Source organism: Ornithorhynchus anatinus, unplaced genomic scaffold (genome assembly GCF_004115215.2).
Source record: "Ornithorhynchus anatinus isolate Pmale09 unplaced genomic scaffold, mOrnAna1.pri.v4 scaffold_264_arrow_ctg1, whole genome shotgun sequence".
Taxonomy (NCBI): Eukaryota; Metazoa; Chordata; class Mammalia; order Monotremata; family Ornithorhynchidae; genus Ornithorhynchus; species Ornithorhynchus anatinus.
The window spans coordinates 2,472,181-2,495,818 of NW_024396743.1; the positions used below are offsets into that span (position 1 = coordinate 2,472,181).

At 53.4% G+C, this 23,638-nt stretch overlaps 1 protein-coding gene across 1 annotated transcript; it reads right to left on the reverse strand.

Annotated features, from left to right (window-relative positions):
* Positions 1-17,509: 17,509 nt before the first annotated feature.
* CBX4 (chromobox 4) lies at positions 17,510-23,308 on the reverse strand. The gene is given in 7 exon segments (XM_029056761.2): positions 17,510-17,723; positions 17,725-18,053; positions 18,056-18,835; positions 19,612-19,678; positions 21,641-21,706; positions 22,778-22,821; positions 23,048-23,308. Coding segments are annotated over 7 exon segments (1,509 nt in total). The 5' UTR covers positions 23,117-23,308; the 3' UTR covers positions 17,510-17,569.
* Positions 23,309-23,638: the final 330 nt, after the last annotated feature.

A 23,638-nucleotide genomic window follows, 5' to 3' on the forward strand; every position in this document is an offset into this window, starting at 1 on the left:
GGGAGGCCAGCCCCCCACCCTTTCCCCTCCCCCACCCCGGCCCCCCACCCCTCCCCATCTCCCCCAGCCCCCTCATCCCCCCCCATCCCCAGCCTCCAAAGTAGGACCGCCTTGGAGGGGGAGGGGGCTTCCTGGCTCCCTCGGCCCCCCCCCTCCAGAATTGTCCCCCTCCAGATTGGGGAGACCCCCCCCCACTTTACTCCCTCCAACCACTGTTGGAGTTTTCTCCTTCCAGATTGGGGAGACCCCCCCCTCTCCCCCCCGTATACACACACATTTTCCTTTCTCCGACAGTGGTGGGACCACCGAGAAGAAACGGCTGTGGAATCGCCCCGAAGCCCCCACTCCCCCTCCCCAATAGGGGGAGGGGGTCCCGTGGGGTGCGGGCCGGTCCTTGGGTCCCGTCTCCCGTTCCCCCGGGCGACCATCCCCACCTCAAGGGGCCAAATCGCCCCTCCATCTCTGCCACCCCAAACGGCCCAGAACCGCCCACTCCCGGGGCGAGGGTCCGCAGGGGAGGGGTTTTGGGTTTGTTTGTTTTTTTTTCCCGTTTGGGCCATCAGAGGGACCGCATCCCCCGCGCTCTTCTCCCCTCGCCCCCTCCCACCGACTCCTTGGGCCCCCTGCCGCCAATTCGCATCTCCTTTTGCAGAATCATAATGATGGTATTTGTTAAGCAGTGCCAAGCACTGTCCTAAGCGCTGAGCACCGTCCTTCCCCCTCCCCCGGCCCCTTCCCACGCCTTTTCCAACTCCCCTCGGGGGTAGGGGGGTCCGAGCCGGTCCTTTCTCCCAACCCTCCCAGCCCCCCCCGAGATGTATCTCCTCCTGGCAGGTTGAGCTTGGAGGAGGTGGCCTGGAGCCAGGTGGGGAGGGTCCCCCTCCCCGCATCCCATCCGGCCTCTATTCGCTCGGATGACTTTCCCCCCGTCTCCAGGCAGGAAAACTCCCAGTCCCGCGCTCTTCGATCGGTGTCCCCTCCTGGAAGCTCGACCCCCGCCCTTAAAGGGATCCCGCACCCCCGGGGTGGGGTGGGGAGCTCCAGAGCCTGATGCTTCAAACGAGGGGTCCTGCCAAGGGACAGCGCTCCCGCCCCGGAGGTGGTCATCTCCCCGATCCGGGCCCGGGCATCATCTCCACCAGCCCTTACCGGGGGCTTTTTCCCCTCCATCCCAATCCCAGCATTGTTACCGCATTCCTCCTCGGATGGCACCGCGCCCATCCCGCCCCTGGAATCATCCCCCCTCCTACCCCCGCATCCCGCCCCGGGAATCATCTCCCTCATCCCACGCCGGGAATCATTCCCCACCCCAGTATCCCGCGCCGGGAATCATCCCCCTCCCATCCCGCGCGCTCCGGGAGTCAGCACCCCCATCCCGCCCAAGGAGTCCTCTCCCCCCACGCATCCCGGCCCGGGATTCATCCCCCACATCCCGCGCCGGGAATCCTCCCCTGCATCCCGCGCCGGGGATCATCCTCCCCCCCGCATCCCGCTCCGGGAATCATCCCCCGCATCCCGCGCCGGGGATCATCGCCCTCGAGCGGTGCGGGGAGAAGGCGGTGCGGGACGAACGCGCCCCCTCCTCGAGCCCTGCCCTCCGGGCCCCGTGCCCATCCCGGCCCTGCCCATGCCGGGGAAACCAGTCTGACCACTTCACTCCTCTCCCCAGCCTGGGCCGGGACCCCCTCCCCCCACCCCAATCTTCCCCCAGGACCCCCGCTCCGGGCTTACACCTGGATCGCGCCCCGCAGGGGATCGACCGAATCGTTTCCAGCCCGGCCCCTCCAAAGCCCCTTCCTCACCGACCATCCGGCCCCCCGCTCCTCCCCTCCTCCCAGTCACCCAGAGTATATCAATGAATCCATCAGTCGTATTTACTGAGCGCTTTCTGGGCGCAGAACACCGCACTAAGCGCTTGGGAGAGTGTAATCCTCTGTCCGCCAGGAGTGGACAGTCTAGTGCGGTTCGGATCCCCTCTACCCACCCCATCATCTCGTGAAAGACCCGGGAAAATGATCTTAACCACCCCCCACCCCCCGGGTAAGGTGGGCCCTTTTGGAATCATCATCCTCATCATCTCCGCAGCATTCGTTAAGCCTTTTACTTAGGGGCCAGGCACTGTACTAAGCCCTGGGGGAGATGAAAGGTCATCAAGTCGGGTTCAGTCCTTGTCCCACCCGGGGCTCTAAAAGCGATTTTACAGGTAGAGACAACCTCAACCCCAATTTGGGTCTCCAAATACCTAAAAGCCCCTGGCTACGACAGAGGAGAAACAAACAAACAAAAAAAGGTCTATGGCCTTTGGGGGAAGCTGTGATTCAGCCGCGTGGATTGGCGTGGGGAGGGAAATGTCCGTCAGTGGTTAGAGGCAGGCGAAACTGGTTTGGTTTTCGGGTCACTATGTAGAGCAGCGAACACTCCCCAGAGGCTGAATCAGTGAGGAGAGCTTGTGTTCGTTCCCTGAAAGAGGGTGGACTCTGAACCCACATTGGGGTGGGGCGGGCACGATGAGGAGGGGGTGGGAAGGGAGTCCGGCAGGGTATGCAAGAAAGAAAACACAAAAAAACAGAGCCACCCCCAGCTGGCCGAGGTTTTGTTCCTCATTGTCTTCTCCTTCCTTGCCGGTCGGGTCTGCCTCTTCTCTTTCCCTGGTCAAGGTCGGCTTCAGGTACCGGGCTTCGGCTGAGTCGGGGCAATATGCCCAAGAAGGAACTACACCCCGGTCCTCCAACGGAAAAGGACCCCCGTGTTGTCTTCACACCCCCATGGCTACCCCTTGCAGTTTCCAATTTACTCTGTCCTCAGCCTTCGGGTATCCGAGAATATTGACTTATTTATTCTGATCGTTCTGTGTAAACCCGTGGTGGGCAGGGAACCTGTCTGTTTACTGTTCTGTTGTACTCTCCCAAGCCCTTAGTATAGTGCTCAGCGCAGAGTAAGCACTCGATAAATGCGATTGAATGAAAAAATATTCCTAGTCTGACTCCTCTATCAAAGTGTTAGAGCCTTGTGGGCAGGGGAGGATGTGCCTACCAAATAAATTGTATTCTCTCAAGCGCTTAGTCCAATGCTCTGCAGCCAGTAAGCACTCAGGAAATAACATTGATTCAAGGCTTGGCTTGTAGTAAGCACACAACAAATGCTATTATTATTATTACATTATTATTATTATAGTCAGTGGATTCTAAATACGGGCTATTATTACTGCCATTGGTGGGTTCTTGCCACCCTCCTGTTCTGGGGGAGAAGCTCACCCTAAAATTATCCTACTGCTCTCAAACCCTCATCTTTATATCCATATTTATATAATTTATTACTTCCTCCTATCTGTAATTTATTATAAATTTCATCTCACAATACCGTAAGCTCTTTCAGGGAGGGATCATAAGTCTTGCTTCTAGCCTACTCGCCTAGACACTTAGCACAACGCTCTGCACATAGTAGACTGTAAGCTTCTTGAGGGCAGGGATCATGCCTACCTAATTTATCATACTGCGCTCTCCCTAGTGCTTAATACAATCAATCGGTCATATTTACTGAGTGCTCCCTGTGCACAGAGCAATGTACTAAGCGCTTGAGATACCGATATGACACAAGTGCTGCAGGGCGGAGGGAGGGGAGAATAAAGGGTGCAAATCCATGTGTACACAGACTGAGCGCTCCTTGAGGACAGGGATCACGTCTATTCTATTCTACCGTGTTCTGTACCTAGCAAGGGCTCAATAAATATCATCAATTGGCCAATGGATAGAACCCAGGCCTGGGAGTCAGAAGGAACTGGGTATTGAAGAGCAAACAAGTCTTCTCGAGGCGAGTACGGCACATAAGGTTTGAGGAAGGAATATGGTGGGGACTGGATCAACTAATAGCATAGTGAGCGCCTACAATGTATAGAGCACTGTGCTAAGCAATGGAGTGGCAGGCACGATCCCTGCCCTCAAGGAGCTTACAGTCTACTCTGTGCAAAGCAGTGTCTTAGTGCTTGGGAGAGTCTAAAAGTTCCTGCTCCACCCCTTGTCTGCCTTACGATTTTGGGAAAGTCACTTGGCTTCTCTGTGCCTTAATTCCCTCATCTGTAAAATAGGATTAAGACTGTGAGCCCTAATGGCAGAGAAGCACAGGGGGTCCAGGCAGCTGGTTTTAGGGTCGAAGGAAAGAGACTGATGAAAGAATGGCAGAAAAAAGATTCTGAGTCATCTTGCCCATCTTCATTTCTGCTCATCAGCATCTTCATCATCGTCATCATCGCTGATGAGAAGCAGCATGGCTTAGTGAGAAAAACAGTGGGCCTGTGAGTCAGACAACTTGGGCTCTCCCACTTGTCTGCTGTGTGAACTTGGTCAAGCCACTTCGCTTCCCTGGGCCTCAGTTTCTGTGTCTGTAAAATGGAGGCTAAATACCTGTTTTCCCTCTAAATTAGGCTGTGAGCCCCATGTGGGACAGGGACCATGTCTGATATAGAGGCCTTCCCAGACTGAGCTCCTCTTCTCCCTCTACTCCCTCTGCCACCCCCCCTTTACCTCTCCGCAGCTAAACCCTCTTTTTCCCCTTTTCCCTCTGCTCCTCCACCTCTCCCTCCCCATCCCCACAGCACCGTACTCGTCCGCTCTACTGTATATATTTTCATTACCCTATTTATTTTGTTAATGAATTGTACATCGCCTTGATTCTATTTAGTTGCCATTGTTTTTAGTAAGCGCTCAATAAATACTATTGAATGAATGAATGAATGAATGATCTTGTATCTACCCCAGGGCATAGTATAGTGCTTGGCATATAGTAAGAGCTTAACAAATATCAATCAATCAATGGTATTTATTGAGTGCTTACTCCGTGTAGAGCATTGTACTGAGCCCTTGGGAGACTAGAACAGAGTTGATAGACATATTCGCTGCCCACAATGAGTTTACAGTCATAGGATCTGGGTTCTAACTCCGCCTCTGCCGCTGGCCTGCTGTATGACCTTGGGCAAGTCACTTCTCGGACTCAGTTTCCTCACCTGGAAAATGGGGATTAAATACTGTGAGCCCCTTGGGGGACAGAGACTGTGTCTCACCTGATTACCTTGTATCTCTACCCCAGGGGTCAGAATGGTGCTTGACATGTAGTAAACACTTAAAAAATACCCTTAAAAATAATAATAATAATACTATATCTTAAGAGTTTAGTCACAGATCAGAGCCCCTGTCCTTTCTACTGTAAGCACACTGTGGGCAGGAATGTCTGTTAATTGTTGTATTGTACTCTCCTAAGAGCTCAGTAAATACCACTGGCCGACTGGCTGTCCCATATGGGACTCACCATCTGAAAGGGAGGGAGGGAGCGCAGAGCGGCATCTCCATTTTGGTGATGTTTTTCAGACTTCTTACTCTCCGCCGACCCCGCAGAAATAATATTTAGTCTCACCCTCCTCTGCCACCCCTCTGGGTGCCTATGGGACATAGAGACTGCCAGTCAGGCCTGCCACCTATTAAGAGACTATTCTCCCAGGCAACGGAGAAAATAATAGTTGATTGGTCGAGCATTATCGTACCTAGAACAGGGTCATACACAGATGGGCATTAAGTAAATACAATTTGAGTGTTTAATTGCCTGCTTAGTCCACATTCTTAAGAAGCTAGTGTCTGGGTCACTGAGTCAAAACCTGAACTCTCTGTTTATGAGGATCCGGAATCACATGGAAAATGGTGTCCCGGTCGACTTCGTCAAAGGGGACTAGAGGATGCTGGGATATGCAGCAGGAGATTGGGAAGGAGAGCTAAAAGAAAACCAGTAGGTCTCCTTTCGCGTTTGAAATGTCAATATGTTCACTGCGGGCTGGCTTGCCAAGATTTGATCAGACACATTGGTTTGTGTGATGAGTTCTACGCAATGCACGTGCTGAATTTAGGCATTTCAGCGATGTCACAAGTGAAGCTTTACAACAGTAAACAACAGTAAATAAAACTCAACTCGATTTGAATTCCAAAGCTGGCATGTTGATCTGTCTTGGTCCAAATCTCTCTTGAATCTATTTGGTTTAAATAGGGTATTTTGATTTCAGAGAGATCCAGGCGTTGGGGAAATAGGTGGATTTCTGGAGTCGAAAAGGTAAGGCAGGAATTGTTCTAGCGAGTTTCAAACGTCACCTCTACATGCATGAATGTTTGCTTTCAGTAGCCTCCAGGAGAATCAAAATACACAGTTAAAGAGGCCAGGCACAGACCGGCTGATGCATGAAACCGCTCCAGATTATCTCTTCCTTCCGAGGAAAACCGGATTATAATAATACCTTGCATTTGTTGAGTGCTTTTATTTTTATAAAGGGCTTTCACGTGAACTATCTCACTATATCCTCACAGCATCTCTGCGAGGTCAGGGTAAGGTAGGTATTAATTATTCCGATTTATAGATGAGGAAACAGAGGCCCAGAGAAACTGTCTCCGTCACTTGTCTACCTGGTGACCTTGGGTAAGTCACTTCACTTCTCTCTGCCTCAGTTACCTCTTTTGTAAAATGAGGATAGAGTCTGTGAGCCCTATGTGGGACAGGGACTGTGTCCAACCCGATTATCTCATCTCTACACAATGCTTAGTAAGGTACCTAGCATGTAGTAAGAACTTAACAAATACCATTATATAGTAATAATAATAAAAGAGTAAGCTCTTGTGGACCAAAAATGGATTTCATGCATCTACTGTACTTTTCCTAGCAATTAATACAGTGTATTGTGCCCATGGTGCTCATCAATTACAGATATTACTACTCCTAAGTGATTTGTCAATCAGTCAGTCGCATTTATTGAGCACTTACTGTGTGCAGAGACTCTACTAAGTGCTAGGCAGAGTACAATATAACAATAAACAGACACCTTCCCTACCCACAACTAGCTCTGTCCAAGGTCACTCAGCAGACCACTCAGTCAATGGTATTTATTGAGCGCTTACTGTGTCCAGAGCATTGTTCTAAGCACTCTGGAGAGTAGGAACAGAGCTGGTACTAATACCCCGATCTCCTGACTCTCAGTTTCAGGCTTGTGATGACAAACTGAGCTAGGAATTGTGCTACTCCACCAATCAGAAGATATTTTGCAGAAATAACCAAAGCTTGGCACGAATAGACTCTTACTGGATAGGCAAAGGAGAATATTGCTTTTAGATCCACTGCTAGCTTCCGTGTTGGTCAGGAGGAGGGTCAGGAGAGCACTGTACGGAAGCAAAGGGACAGAAGATACAGGAGGAAATTAGACTGTCTAGGAGCGGCTCGCGATTACATACAATAGAGTCAGATCAGACACAAGGCCTGTCCCACACAGCTTTCACAATCCAAGGGGGAGGGAGAATGGTTATTGAATCCCCGTTTTACAGATGAAGAAACTGAGGCCCAGAGAAGTGATAACACTTGCCCAAGGTTACACAGCAGGCAAGGGGCAGAGTCAGGATCAGAACCCAGGTCCTCTGTCGCCCAGGCCCAGGCTCTTTCCACTTGGCCGCACTGCCAGGTGAAACATCGACTGATGGATTGGCTGAGTGTGGGGGTTGAAACCGAGTGAGATCTCTCGGTTGATGAGGGAGAGCTTAGCTTGGAAGGGCTCAAGAGCGAGGGGGAAAGGGGAAGATGGAATGTTTTCTCCCCGACCAATAAATTCCCAAACAGTGTTGTCAAGAAGGTGACACGTTAACCTGCAAGCACCCATTTCCCCCCAACGGCACATCTGGACAGGCGGGCTGGGGTTTTGGTAACAGTTGCACAAATACCAACGCACTGATGAGGCAGAGCTAGTTCAAAGCCGTGAGGTTAGTGTGTTTTCAGTGCCCCGGCGGAAAGCCAATCCCAAAGCGTTTCCTCTTCTCCACAAGGTGGTCAGAGGGTTGGAGGCCGCCCAGGCCCCAGCTGGACAGGGTGAGAGAACCGTAAGCTCCCTGCTGCTAGCCAGGCCTGAAACCACAGCCCAATTAGCTAAGCCCAGATTGCTCTCCTTGGAAAATCCATTCTCCCATAATAGTACCACTGACTCTATTAGAGTAGCAGGGATTTAGGCTGATTATCCCGTGTAGATGACTTGATTTCTAGTGAATCAAGCAACACCCATTTTGCTTAAGGCAAAATCAATTGATTTATTTATATTAATGTCTGTTTTCCCCTCTAGACTGTAAACTTATTGTGGGCAGGAAATGGGTCTGTATATCGTCCTCTCCCAAGGGCTTAGTTCAGTGCTCTGCACACAGTAAGCGCTCAATAAATCCGACTGAACGAGTAAATATGATTGACTGACAGGAAAGACCCTTGAGCTGGAGGAGCCCGAGAAATTGAGGGAAGGGGTGGAGAAGAATTCTGAATGTAAACGCAATTTTCTTGACATTTTTCACCGCATACCTTTTTCTCCGCAATCTCTGATCTTTCCGTTTTCCTTTGTCTTCTTCTTTCCTTCTTAATAATGATGGAATTTATTAAGTGCTGACAACGAGCTAAACACTGAGGTGGATATTAGGCTAGTCCCGGTTCTGCAAAGGGGTTTATAATCTATCATCCCCCCTTCATGGATGAGGAGACGGAGGCCCAGAGAGGTTCCGTGACTTGTCCAGGTCACCCAGTAAACCAGGGGTAGAGCTGGGACTCATCATCAGTGCTATTTATTGAGTGCTTCCTGCATGCAGAGCACTGTACTGAGGACTTGGGAGAGGACAATAGAGCAGAATTAGTGGATACGTTCCCTGCTCACAGCTACCTCACAGTCTAGACTCCCAACTCCGAGCCCTGTGCTTTTTCCGCTAGGCTACGCTGCCTTTCTTTTTCTCCTTTTTCTCTGAGTCTATAGGTTTTATCCTTGACTGCAAAAGTGAACAATTCCTAAATGCTAGGGAGAGAACCGGAGAGGTAGAAGACACAGTCCCCCTCCTCAAAGACTTTACAGTCTAATGGGAAAGATCAGGACATCATAAGAGAAGCAGCATTTACTAGTGGATAGAGCTCGGGCCTGGGTTCTAATCCAGGCTCCGACACTTGTCTGCTGTGTGACCCTGAGCAAATCACTTCCCTTCTGTGGGCCTCAGTTACCTCATCTGTAAAATGGGGATTAAGACTGAGCCCCATGTGGGACATGGACTGTGTCTGACCTGATGAACTTGTATCTATCCCGGTGCTTAATACAGTGCCTGGCACAGAGTAAGTGCTAAACAAATACCATAAAAAAGAGAAGAAGAGAAGCAGCGTGATCTAGAGGAAGGAGCTTGGGCCATTGCATTTTCCAAGTGCTTTGCATACAGAAAGCGCTCAGTAAATATGATAGAACGAGTGAATGAATGAATGAGTCAGAGGACCTGGGTTCTAATCCCATCTCCGCCCCTTGTCTGCTGTGTGATCCTGGGAAAGTCACAACTTCTCTGTACCTAAATTTCCTCATGAAACCAGAACCCATGACCTTCTGATTCCCAGGCCCGGGCTCTATCCACTATTCCGTGCTGCTTCTTTATGCTGAGAAGCGGCGTGTCTCAGTGGAGAGTGCTTATCCTATCCCGCCTTGACTCCTGCATGGGCCTCCTCGCTGACCTCCCCGCCTCCTGTCGTTCCCCACTCCTGTCCATACTTCAGTCTGCTGCCCGGATCATTTTTCTATAAAAATGATCAGTCCAGGTCTCCCTACTCCTCAAGAACCTCCAGATCCACCTCAGCGTCAAACAAAAACTCATCACCAACTACTCAAAAGCATTTAAATTCCCTTCCGCCCCTCCTACCTCACCTCACGGATTTCCTACTGCAACCCAGCCCTCACACTTCACTCCTCTAATGCCAACCTTCTCCCCGGACCTCGATCTCGTCTATCTCGCCGCCGACCTCTCGCCCCCGTCCTGCCTCTGGCCTGGAACTCCCTCCCACTTCATATCTGACATACCATCACTCTCCCCACCTTCAAAGCCTTATTAAAAGCACATCTTCTCAAAGAGGCCTTCCCTGACTAAGCCCTCATTTCCTCTTCTTCCACTCCCTTCTGTGTCCACCTTTGCATAGGATTCACACCCTTAATTCACCCCACCCTCAGTCCCACAGCACTTATTTATTTATATTTATTTATAACATCTGTCTTCCCTCTTGACAGTAAGTTCCTTGTGCGCAGGGTGACATGTCTACCAACTGTTGTATTCTCCGAAGCGCTTAGTACAGTGCTCTGCATAAAGTAAGCACTCAATAAAGGCCATTGATTGATTGGGATCCTAGGAAAGTTTTGTTCTATTTTTAAAGATAGGGAAGACATGGACATGACTGAAAGCATGAAGGAACCATCAGAGAGCGAATGTTTGAAGTTGGCAGCCAGGGAGAGAAGAATAGTTTAGCCCAATGTCCAACAATTCAACCCAGTGTAACCTGACTTATTAGAATGTGACAGAGGTGGACAGGGGATGAAAAAGAATTATCGCCCAAACTTGCCTGCCCAACTTCACTTCTCTGGACCTCAGTTACCTCATCTGCAAAATGGCCATGAAGGCTGTGAGCCCCACATGGGACACGGACTGTGTCCGACCCGTTCGCCTTGTATCTACTCCAGTGCTTAGCACAGTGCTCGACACAGAGTCAGTGTTTAACGACTTTCATAAAAACAACAAAAAACCCATTATTATTATTATTTCTGCAACACGATTTAGATAAAATGCAAAAGAAGAATTTTTCCCACACACCAAGTCTACTCTGGCATAACACGATTTGCAAGTTGGCAGTGGTTGAGCTTAACAAATATTATTATTATTATTATTTAGCCCTGCTCCCCAGGCTTTGCCTCGGCCTTGCTGAACTGTACTGTACCAGTCAGAACTTGGCAATGCTTTGTGTTTTAGCAACTTAGCAGTGACAAGCGTGTAATGCATTTTGATAATGGTGAACACAGCCATGATAGAGGAATTTGTAGCAAAAAAATGACAGCTGGTATGGTGTCTTCGAAGCATCTACTTCTTAACCCATCTATGCTCACTGAATCAATGGGTCCTAAATGCAATTTTCCCATTTTCAGTTAATCAGTCAATCAATCAATGGTATTTATTGAGTGCTTCTTGTGTGTAGAGCCCTGTTCCAAGCACAGAGTAATAATAATAATAATGATAACTGTAGTATCTGTTAAGCACTTTCTGTGTATCAAGCACTAAGGCCTGGGGTATCAATCAATCTCATTTATTGAGTGCTTACTGTGTGCAGAGCACTGCACTAAGCACTTGGGAGAGTAGAATAGAACGATATAACAGATACCCTCCCTGCCCACAATAAGGATTCAGTCTGGAAAGGGTGAGAGACATTAATATAAATAAATTATGGATAGGTACCTAAGTGCTGTGGGGATGGGGGGGGGGATGAATAAAGTGAGAAAGCTGGGGCGACATACAATGAAGTGGAAAAAAAAGGAAAAGTGGGCTTAGGGAAGGTCTCCTGGAGGAGATGGGCCTTCAGTAAGGCTTTGAAGGGAGGGAGAGTTATTGTCTATGGGATATGAAGAGGGAGGGCATTCCAGGCCAGAGGCAGGACCTGGGCAAGGGATTGAGGGCGAGATAGACGAGATGGAGGTACAGTGAGTAGGTTGGCATTAGAAGAATGAAGTGCGCGGGTTGGGTTGGAGTAGGAGAGCAGCAAGGTCGGGTAGGAGGGGGCAAGGAGATTGATTGCTTTAAAGCCGATGGTGACGAGTTTCTGTTTGATGCAGGAATGGATGGGCAACTGCTGGAGGTACTTGAGAAGTGGGGAAACGTGGACAGAATATTTTTGTAGAAAAATGATCCGGGCAGCAGAGTGAAGTATGGACTGGAGTGGGGAGAGACAGGAGGTAGGGAGGTCAGCAAAGGAGGCTGATACAGTAATTTAAAGTGGGATAGCATAGGCTAGCTGGGGTAGGTACAAGATCCTCAGGTCTCTCACAGGTTCGCAGTCTGAATAGGAGGGAGAATAGGGGTTGAATCCCCATTTTGTAGATGAGGGAACTGAGGCACAGAAAAGTTAAATGACTTGACCAATGTTACGCTGCAGATGAGTGGCAGAGCCGCAATGAAAACCTAGGTTCTCTGACTCCCAAGCCCGTGTTCTTTCCACTGGGCCACACTGCTTCTCAGTATTACAGAGTTGTACTTCTTTACACAACAGAGTTGGTAGACATATTCCCTGCCCACATTGCGCTTATGGTCTAGAGCAGGATACAGATATTAAAAAATAAGTAAATATATAACAGATACGTACAGGTTCTTCAAGAACACAACTCCTACATTGTAGGAAAAGCAGCAGGGCCTAGGGGAAAGAGCCTGGGAGGCTTGAGAGTCAGAGGATCGGGGTTCTAATCCCAGATCAGCCACTCATCTGCTGTTTAACCTGGGGCAGGTCACTTCACTTCTCTAGGCCCCAGTTCTCTTATCTGTAAAAAGGGGGCTAAAACCGCGAGTCCCACGTTAGACAAGGGCCGTGTCCCATCCGATTAGCTTGATCTACCCCAGAGCTTAAAAACAGTGCCTGGCACATAGTAAGTGCTTAACAAATACCACTAAAAGACAAAAACAAACCAAACAATATCCCGTGAACACAAAAATGTGAGCACTGTACTAAACATTTGGGAGAGGACAATACGAAAGAGCTGGTACTCGAGTCATTGATTACAAATAGATCTCAGGGAGTTGGCGAGTAGATAGGAGAGGGGTTTGGGATCCTGGTTGGGAAGAATTTGGGGGGTATTTATTATATACTAACTAGGTGCTAAAGCACTCTGTTCCTTAAGCGATGGGGTAGATACAGGACAAAGATCAGACAAAGCCCCTGTCCCGTACAGGACTCACAATCTCTAAGGTTCTTTGAGCTGGTAGAGACTCTAGGTGAGGAAATAGTAGTAGGAATAATAATAATAATAATAATAATATAGGAATAATATTGGGCTGTTTTTATATTCCCAGCTGTACAGACAGGGCAGTTTAAGAGAATGGTCATATTCAATAGAGCTATTTGTCCTCAGGCAAAGCCAAGCCTTGGCAATAGCACCAATAGGATCTGACGTTACATATTTAATGTTCCCTAGTGAAATAATAATGCTCATGTTTATTTAGGGGATTTTCCAGAGAAGTTCAAAGCGCTTTACTGATGTGTCTAATTTACTCTCAACGAGCTCACACACACACACGCACACACGCACGCACGCGCACACACACACGCACACACACACACATGCACACTTTCTCCCAGAACTCAGGATACTGGGCCCCCATCAGGGATGCTGAGGCTTAAAATTTCCTAGAAGTCTGTAATAAAAGTGTGGATGTTGGGGACAGAATCTAGACTATTTATTGTGAGTCCCTCAAGGAATAGCAGAAACAGCTTGGTGTAGTGGCTAGAGCCTGGGCCTGGGAATCAAAAGATCTTGGGTTCTAATCCCGTCTCTGCCACTCATCTGCTTTGTGGGTTTGTATATTCCAAGCGCTTAGTACAGTGCTCTGCACATAGTAAGCGCTCAATAAATACTATTGAATGAATGAATGAATTTGGGCAAGTCACCTCACTTCTCTGTGCCTCAGTTCCCTCATCTGTCAAGGGGGGATGAAGACAGGGAGCCCCATGTGGGGCAGGGACTGTGTCCAACCCAATAAGCTTGTATCCACCCCAGCGTTTAGTGCAGTGCCTGGCACATGGTAAGAGTTTAACAAAAAGTACAATTATTACTATTATTCCACTTGGTATTCTCTCCCAGCCTCACCCCCAGTAAACACTTAGCAGTTTGCTGGTATCCACCCCAGCGTTTAGTACAGAGCCAGGCACATAGTGAGAGTTTAACAAATACCACAATTATTATTATTCCACTTGGATATTCTCTCCCAGCCTCGCACGTAGTAAGCACTTAACAAATACTACTCTCTACTATTACCATCGCTCCACTCACCCTGCCCGCCACAACCATCCAGCTGGTTGAAGGAGAAATTAAAGATCGAGTCTGCCACCGAGCTGATTTTGTCTCTTTCTGGTCTCACGGAAGCCAAAGACAGCCAACCCACAGAGGCGGGTGAGAGGAAGATGGGGAGGTGGCATGAGGGGAAATCTATACCACCTGGCTGCAGCTAATCTGCTCCCATTCTCTGGGCCCCTGCGCTGAATTCAGTTGGAACAAAAGGTCACCCACACGAGGCACAGGGGTGGGCACTGAGACCTTACCTCACCCTCCCTCAGATGCAATTACAGATCCGAGTCGGGTGGGATGCTTCTTGGGTGCTGGGAGAAAGGATTTTAAAAATACCAGTAGAAGCTTGGCAGGGGGAAGGAAAAGCAGCATGGCCTAATGGATGGAACACAGGAATCAGAAGAACCTGGGTTCTAATCCCAGCTCCGCCACTTCTCTACTGAGTAACCTTGGGCAAGTCAGTTCACTTCTCTGTACCTCAGTGACCTCACTTGTAAAATGGGGACAAGTGGGACAGGGACTGTATCCAACTTGATTAACTTGTATCTACCCTAGTGCTTAGTACAGTGCCTGGTACATAGTAAGTGCTTAAATACCCTAAAAAAGGGGGGGGGGGTTGAAATCTAATATTCTTCAGGACCAAATCTCTCCTACCTGTGGAGATTCCTGCTGGTCTTCCATTGTGGACCCTGACCTGGTTCTTTGGGGGCTTCTGTCTGACCCAACCTGCTTTCCTCCCATCCCCAGCCCCCCCAGCCACCAGCAAGCCTGACTTCCTGCAGCTAGGTCAATGGGCCCAAGGAGGTTTGATCCTTCTGCTCAGCAACCCTGGGCTATGAGAGAGCTACCACTCTTCCCCTCCTCTAGCCCCTACCTCAGTTTCCCCCAGGGGTAAAATTGAGTGGCTAGGCCACACTTGGAGTTTGGGGATTGGAAGGATTCCCCCTCTCGATTATAAACTCGGAGTGGGCAGGGAATGCATCCACTATATTGGACTCTCCCAAGTGCTTAGTGCAGTGCTCTGCCCACAGTAAGTGCTCAATAACTACGATTTAATGAATGAACGCTCTGCACACAGTCAGTGTTCAATAAATATGATTGACTGGGGGCTAATGCCTGCTAGGAAAGTACAGGGGCCCGAGGATGTCAGCTGGTGCGGGAGGGGGGAGGATTCGTTTTTATAGGAAGAGCAGAGGTAACAGTTTAATTTATGGGGAAGTGCTCCGGGTAAGGCAAGGGGAAAAAAAAAATTCGCTAAAACAGCAGAGCTTAAAAAAGGCACACGGTCCCCTCCCCCCTCCATAGCTGCTGGTGGCTTTGGAGAGCCGGCCTGGGGTCACCTCTCACCCCCTGACTTTGGGGTGGGGGGCATATTTCGTGGGCTGGGGGCGGTGGCCTCCTGTCCTGAACCCTGAGAGCATCCCTCCACCCCCATGGAGGAGAAGCCCCCTCCCCCATTGCCCCCTGCAGCCTGACCAGGTTTTGCTGCGTTTGCAGAAATCCCTGCTCTGCCGCGACGTCCCCACAGAGAGGCCTTTAACCCGCTCCTCCCCGGGCTCCTGCACCAAGCTCGCCCCTTCCCCAGCCGGAGATGCAGGACCGGTGCTTTTCAGGGGAGGGGGCTGCAGGGTGGGACGGGGCCGGACCCTCTCCAGAGCAGGAGGGGGTGCAGGGGGACCCACCAGCAAAGAGACAGAAGCAAGGGGGAGGTGGAGGGGTCTCAGGTAAGAGCTTTGGGGGGTGGGGGGAGAGGAAAAAGAAGAGAAAGATAGTCTCACTCACTGCAGCAGAACAAATTACAGCCCCCTCCCCACTAAGCCAAAGGTGGCTTAGTGGAAACAGCCCGGGCCTTTAAGTCAGCAGGACCTGAGTTCCAATCCCCCTCAGTCTGCAGTGTGACCTTAGGCAAGTCACTTCACTTCTCCGTGCCTCAGTTACCTCCTCTGTAAAACGGGGATTAGGACTATGAGTCCCCAGTGGGACAAGGCCCCTGTTCCACCTCTTTAACTGCTATCTACCCCAGCGTTTAGTAGAATGCCTGGGACATGGTAAGCGCTTAAATACCATTTAAAAAAAAATAATAATAATCCACTCGAACGTCCGGCGCTGTTGTAAAGGTTTATAGGTCCCGGTAAATGATTGCGATACATTTCTGCCCCCTATACCGCTCAGCGCGGGGGACATCCCAGGAGGAAGTGGGGGGGGGGGGAAGAGGGGAAGAGGGAGAAAGGGACAGGGCCCATCTTAAATTTCTGCAGTCCCAGTCTACACTAGTCGCGAACATCAAAATGCACCTCCGACATCTCCATTTAATATTTACATTCAAGCAGGTAATAATTGGAAGCTTATAGTTTAGACATTTCTAGTAGCAGCAGTTTCTATATAGTTTGTTTAGCTTTATAACAAACTTTTTTTTTTTTGCACATAGAAACAACACATCCATGTGTACAGTATCAAAAAATATAGACCAAGGTTATTGGTATTGCAGCTCCTGGCGGGGAGAAGGGGGGGGGGGGAGGAGGGGGCCAGGTGGAATGAAACCAAAAGGAAAAAACTGAATGGATGGGGGAAACAAACAAACAAAAAAGCGTCAACAGAAGACTGGGAAAGGGGCAAAAAAGAAGAGGGTCAACAGAAGGCGGGGGGTGGGGGCAAAAAGAAAAATGGTCAACTGAAGATGGGTGGGCCAAAAAAGAAAAGGGATCAACAGAAGACAGGGGGCAAGAAGGGTCAACAGAAGATGGGGGGCAAAAAGGGTCAACAGAAGATGAGGGGCAAAAAAGAAAAAGAAAAGGGCCAACAGAAGACGGAGGGCAAAAAAGGGTCAACAGAAGATGGGGCAAAAAGGAAAAGGGGCAACAGGAGACGGGGGGCAAAATAAGCATCAACAGAAGATGGGGAACGAAAGAGAAAAAGAAAAGAGTCAACAGAAGATGGGTGGCAGAAAAGAAAACAGGTCAAAAGAAGACGGGCGGCTAAAAAAGGGTCAACAGAAGATGGAGGTGGCCAAAAAAAGGGGTCAACAAAAGATGGGGGGCAAAGGAGAAAAAGGGTCAACAGAAGACGGGGGGCTAAAAAAGGATCAACAGAAGATGGGGCAAAAAAGAAAAAGGAAAGGGTCCACAGAAGGTGGGGCAAAAATGAAAAAGGGTCCACAGAAGACGAGGGGGCCAAAAAGAAGGGCCAACAGAAGGGGGTGGGACATAGAATTTAACGCGATCTAGAGGGAACGCCATAAATCTAGGTTTTTATATTTTCAATATATAAATACCTACAAATAAATATGGAGATCAGCCCGCGAGGGGGGAGGGGAGGGACAGCTGGGGCCTCGCGCTCAAAACAATACATTTCAAGAACACCACGTACAAACGGTAGCAAAGTCAGCACTCGGACAAGTTAGCACGGTTAAAATATAATACTATAACTCTGAGACCGCCGCGCGTGGCTGTCAGCTCGGCCGCCTTCAGTGTCCCAGGGGAGGATGGAGGGGACAGACCCTGTAGTAGGCACCGCGTGGATTTTGTTTTTTTGATTCCCCCCCCCCCCCCACCCCCTGATTTCTCGCAGCACAGAACGGCGGGGGGAGGGAGGGGGCGGGGCTTGGGGTTCTGGCCACGCCCCCTCCCGGCGGCCTCCGGCGCGCCCCCTGGCGGCGATCTCTTTCCCCGCTCCCCCCCGGGCGTGGCGCTACGCCGTGACGTATTCCTTGAAAGTGACGGTGAGGCAGTTCGCTGTGACGTCAGTGATGATGATGTTCCCGAAGAAGGGCTTGAAGGCGGCGGGCGGCTCGGGGGGCGGGGCCGGCTCGGGCGCCGACTGCGCCTGCGCGGAGGCCGGCGGGGGCGGGGGGGGGCGGGAGCGGCGGGGGCGCCGCCGCCGCCTCCTCCTCCGCCTCCTCCTCCTCCGGGCGGCCTCGGGGCTTGACGCAGCGCAAGTCAATGGGCTCGTCCAGGTCGGAGTCCAGGAGGATGACCTCGGGGGGCGGGTCCGGGGGTCGCTCGGACGCCGGGCCCCCCAGGCAGGTCGGGGTGCTGACGCTGCGCAGGGTCAGGCGCTTTTTGCAGGGCTGCCGCTCGCCCCGGCTCTCCGACAGGCAGCGCTTGCGGGCCGGGGCCGGGGCCGGGGCGGGCCCGGCCTGGGGGGCAGAGGGGGCAGGTCGGGCTTGGTGGTCAGCTGCAGGGGCTGCTCCGGACAGGGGTCCCGGGGAGGGGAGCCTCTGCAGGAGGCGGGGGGCGCGTCGTCCCTCCCGCCCGGAGGCGGCGGTTGGGCCTTGTCATCGCCCGCCGCCCCCTTTCTCGAAGTCCGCTCCCCGGGCGGGGGTCGCTCGTCCCCGGCCCTCTTCTTGGGGTGCCCCGGGGGCGGCCGCCCGTCGGCCTCGGGGGTCCCCTCCCCGGATTTGATCTTGACGGCCTGCATGCCGTTGTCCATGTACTTGCTCATGACGATGACGATGCGGCCGTTCTTGTTCTTGTTCTTGACGATCTTCATCTTGCCGCCGAGGCCGTTGCCGGCGGCCTCCTTGGAGGAGGGGGCCACGCCGTTGGGGGGGGTCTTGTCGGGGCCCTTGACGGCCCCCAGGTAGGCCTTGGGCCCGGCGGTGTGGGCCCATTTCTCCGGCCCGTGCCCCTTGACCCCGAGGTCCGGGCAGGCCGGGCTGGGCGCTTCCTTGTGGCCGGCCTGGTACTGGAGGTCATACATCTTGGGGTCCGGCTGGTAGTGGTGATGCTTCTTGCTGTTCAGCTGGTAGTAGTACTTGCCGCCCTTGCCGGGGGGAGGGGGCTTGGACGCCTGCTCCTTGCCGTGGGGCTGGTACTGGTGGTGCTTCTTGCTGTTCAGCTCGTACTGGTGGGCCTGGCCCTTCCCCGAGGACCCCAGCTCCAGCTTGGACCGGTTGTCGGCCGACGAGTCCTGGAGGCCCGACAGGACGTTGGAGCGGCGGGCGAAGGTGGGCACCTGGAAGAGGAAGAGGGTCAGGCCAGGGGGAGACCTCCAACACGAGACCCGCCCGGAGGAGACCCTCCCTTCCCTGCTGCCCTGGATCCACCCCGGCGCTTTAGAACAGCGCGTGGCACACAGGAAGCACTTGGACACCATCATCTCTATTCCATCCTCCTGGCCTGGGTCCGACCTCACGAACTGGTACCCACGCCAGCGCTTAGAACAGTGTTCGACACAGAGTAAGCGCTTAACCGATGCCCTGTTTCAAAAAAACCGAAGCACGCCAAGGGGACCCTCACGCTAGCATCCGGTCGAGGCCGCTCAAGGGATGCGAATCGGGATGGGGTTGGGAGGACCGGCCCGAGGGGGGGCCTAGATCTGGAAGGGGGTGGGTGGGTGTGAGGTGACGGGTGGGTTGGCGGTGAGGGGTGTCGCAGCTTCTCTCTGCTACCCGCCCGAAGAGCCGGGGGTGATTCTTGAGAGCCAGAGTGGGGGACAGAGACAGGTTGAGAGAGCCGCTGATGGGGAAAGGTGATGGGGAGGGAGAAAAAAAGTGCCCCGCGTCGCCGTTTTTAAACCCACACCCTGATGTAATCCAGGAGCCGGGGGAGCGCAGGACCCACCGTGGGCGGGGTTCGCCCCCCCTCCCCCCGGGAGACCCCGGGGTGGGGGGGGAGGGGGTCACCCTTAAATAGAAAGTTTCCTGAACGGAGCCCCTTCCTCCCTGGGGCTCCCCGCGGAGTTGGCGCGCTCCCGGGATGGGGATGGGGATGGGGGGCGGTTCCATTCACCTGGACCACAAGCGGCTTGGGCTTCGGGCCCCTCTTGCGGTATCCCATCAACTGCTCCTGTCGTTCCCTGGAAGGGGCGGCACGGGGAGAGACCGCCGAGAGTTGAGCAACAAGTTCTTAACCCAAAGAACCGCTCTGCTTCCCTCCGCCTCCCCGGGAAGGACAGGGTTAAGAGACCCAGGCCCGGCTGACCGGAGTTGGGGAGGGCGCTCACTACGGGCTCGGGACGGTTAGGACCCCCGCTTTTAGAGACGCACTGGACCGCGACGGGACTGGCCAACCTCCTCGTCTCCCAGCCCTGCCTGCAAAGGTGGGGTATTTTTTTTGGGGGGGGGGGAGAGGGGGCTTCCAACTGACGAGCGCCCAGTACAGTGCTCTGTACATCGTAAGCGCTCAATAAATACTATTGAACGAAAGAATAAGCAAAGCCACTGCCCCGAAATAGGGAGCGCGGGCAAGCCGGGGGCTCACACCTCCCCCGGCCTGCGCGTTAAAGCGGGGGAGAGTCCAATCAAGACCAAATGAGGTGTGCTTCGGCTTCGTCACTGCCCATTAACAAGCCTGGGATGCTAATGACCTCATTAGGATTCAGATAACGAGTGTCGCCGGCAAAGAAGAGCGGACTCGTTTTCTTAAAGGCCAGAAACTAAACGGGGGGAGGGGCTGCGCCCTTGTTTACTCAATGGCAAATGAGCCAATTATGGACCGGGGAGGGGGTACAAGGGGAGGGGTGGGTGTATGTCGAGGGGGGAGGAAGGGGCGAGGGGGAAAAAAAAAAAAGCCCGTTCAGGTGAGGAATCACCTCGTTAAACCGCTAACCACCTCTCTCTGGCCTAGGCCCAGAAGGGCAGGTGGAGAGGGGGGCAGGTGGAGAGGGGGGCAGGTGGAGAGGGGGGCAGGTGGAGAGGGGGGCAGGTGGGCTCAACTAACTGAAAAGGAATCGGCCTCCCATTCCAAATCCATTCAAGGTCTCCATTAAAGTCCGCAGAGTGGAGTCGGGTGACCAGACCAACCCCCCTCGACCCTCTCGGACAGAAGTCGGGTGCGTCTCACCTCCCGGCTCCTTCCCGACACCCGGGCCCTGGAGCCGAGCCGGCTGCGGGAAGCCCCCTCCCCCGGGGTGGGCTATTAGGGGCTCAACCCACCTGTCCGGGGAGGGGCGCCTGAGCCGCTTGCTCCGAAGTTGCATGCAATTGCAACATCCCGAGTTTAATTCTTCGGGGACCCATTATGCAACATGGCATCAGCCATAGTTACCGGCGGGAGACGTGGTTACGGGGTCGTGAACTCCCCAGGAGCAGGAGCCGGGGCCCGGGCGCTGCGCGACGCAACTTCGCGCGCGCTTCGAGGGTCTAAAGTTTACAGTTTGGGCGCCAACCGCCCCACAGGAAATAATGCAACACAAACACACACACACGGGCACATACACCCAGCACAGCCTTAGGCCTCCCTCCTCCCCTCGGGCCCCCGCAATTCGAGTGCCAAGCCCCGGCCGCACACGAGTCGTTCAGGTGCGCCCTTCTGGGGAGGGGGGGGGGACCCTCCTACACACCGCCTTCGCCTCTCCCACGCCATTCGGACCCACCCCGCTCTCCACTTCGGCCCGGTCCCCAACAGGTTAAAATTGAATTCCCTGCCATCGGCCGATTGCATAACGCCCCCTCCCTCCAAAACGCTCCGCGCCTTACAAGGTGTCCAGCGCCCGGTATCCGCGCTAAAGTGGGTGCCTCGACTCTTAGGGGGTGGGGTTGGAGCCAGGCCACAAGCTTTCCTCGCAGCTGCAAGGCTCGCTTTTGCTCCCCCCACTCTGAATCCCGGATGCAAAAAAAAAAAAGGCAACAAAAACCCAAACAACCCAAAAACCCCAAACTCCTTTCCCCCGGCGCGCCTCACCACTCAACTGTTCCTACAACACCTGGCCCCGTTGAGAGAAATTGCGAATTTAGGTGGGAAGACCTAACCCCCCTGCAGGCCCTCTCCCCTTTCCTTACACGGTCGGACCGGCCGAAGCGTCTTTTAGGACTCTCACCTGTTCTGGAAAGCGATCAACAACCTGGGGTCCAGTATATTCTCCTCCGGCTCCCACGTGTTATATCTTGGGGGGGGGGGGGGGGAAGGAAAAAAAGCACACGGTAAGAAATAACCTCTCGTTGGTGCCTCCGGGAAGGAGATTGAAAATAAAGGCCTCGGTTTTTCTTTCTGAATAGAAAACTGCCGGGGGGGGGGGGGCCGCCCTACAGACTCGACCTATTCGATGACATTGCCCCCCCCCTTCTGCGGCCTTCCGCCACCTCGTTTTTGCACTTCAAACTCCGGATGCACTGGGGGCAAAGATCAGGCCTAGATGGGACCAGGGGGGAGACGGGCAATTAAAACTGTTCCTCCTCTGTTTCCGACACCGCCGAAGGGGGCAGAATATCAAATCGCCGCTCATCCCCCCCCCCAAAAAAAGATTTTAGTCCTCATCTGACTCTTAATTCCATGCCAGCTCTTGGAGCAAGGGCCCCCTCCCCCACCCCGCGGCGGGAAGGGGAACCCGCTGTCAGGGGGGAGGGGGGTGGGTGTCAGGCCCCAAGTATTCGCCAACATGAAAACACGCACGCGTGTGTGTGTGGTGTGTCTGTGTGTGTCTGTGTGTATCTGTGTGTGTGTGTGCGCGCGCGTCTATTGGGTGCCATCGCATTTGAAACAGGAGGAAAAAAAAAAAAAACCCCGAAAGAATAACGCCGCGGTGACAGTTCCAACATTTTCGGCCTTCTCCTCTCTCATCACACCCCCCGCAGGGCGAGGAAGACACAATCGCATTTCGTCGCTTTTTAATTTTTTTTTTTTTTTTTTTTTAGGTTTTGCAATATGGAGGGAAAGGGAAAAGGAGCCATTTTCTGCTGCACATCACTCAGGACCTCCCCTCCCTCGCTCGCTCGCTCGCTCTCTCTCTCCCTCCGCCTCCCCGGCTCCACGTTTCTCCCAGCTCCTTGTATTGCATAAATTAGTGATGGCATTCGGAGCGTACAACACAGGGCGCCGGAGAGCGGGGCCCCGGGTGCCCCCCCCGTCCCCTCCCACGAAGCCCCCTCCCCTCTGCCCCTCTCCCCCACCCACCCACCCGCCCCTGCCGATCCGGCAGGCTGAATCCACCTCCCCCTTCCCCAGCCCGGCTACTTACTTGGGTGACCAGCCCCTCCATTTCACCAAATATTCCACTCGGCCCTGCGGGAGACAGAAGCCTGCACGTTAGCCCACCCGGGCGAGGGGGCTCGGGAAAAGAGGTGGGGGGGAAAAGAGGTAGGTGGGGGGGAAAAGAGGTGGGGGGGGGGGTCCCCGAGCCCCCTCTGGAAGGTCTCTCGGATCCCGATCTGCCCCCCCTCCCCATTCCCTTCTCCTCCTCCTCCTCCTCCTTTTCCCTCCCCGGCTGAGCCGGGGCTCTCCCTCTCACCTTTCGGATCCGCTTCTTTTCTATGCTCTCCACGGCGAAGACGTGCTCTCCCACGGCCGGCAGCTCCATATCGGGGTGCAGACAGCGGGCGGGAGGGGGGTGGGGGGCTGCTCGGGGGAGGGGGCCGGGGCTGCGCGCTGCGCGGTGCGCTCTGCGCGGTGCGCTCTGCTGGGCTCGGTCGGGCTCTGTCCCCTCCTCCCGGGCTGTCGGTCGCACAGACAGTGAGCGGCCAGCCCAGCCCGCACTGGCAACTCATGCAAATCCCGCACGTCATTGGGGCGGGGTCTCCCCCAGCCCCGGCTACCGAGGGAGGGGGGCGGGGAGAGGGAGGGGATTTGGCGCAGCGCGGCCGGGGAGGGGAGGGATGGGATGGGGAGGGGAGGGACGGGATGGGGAGGGATGGGATGGGGAGGGGAGGGACGGGATGGGGAGGGATGGGATGAGGTGGGGAGGGGAGGGGAGGGGAGGGGGGCTTCTTTAGGAGACCCGCCCGTCCTCTCCGGACAGCCCCGCCCGCTCCTCGCCCTCCCCCCACCCCGACCCCCCACCCCCACTCTCCCCCCTTCCCATCGCCGAGCGTGCCGCTCAGGG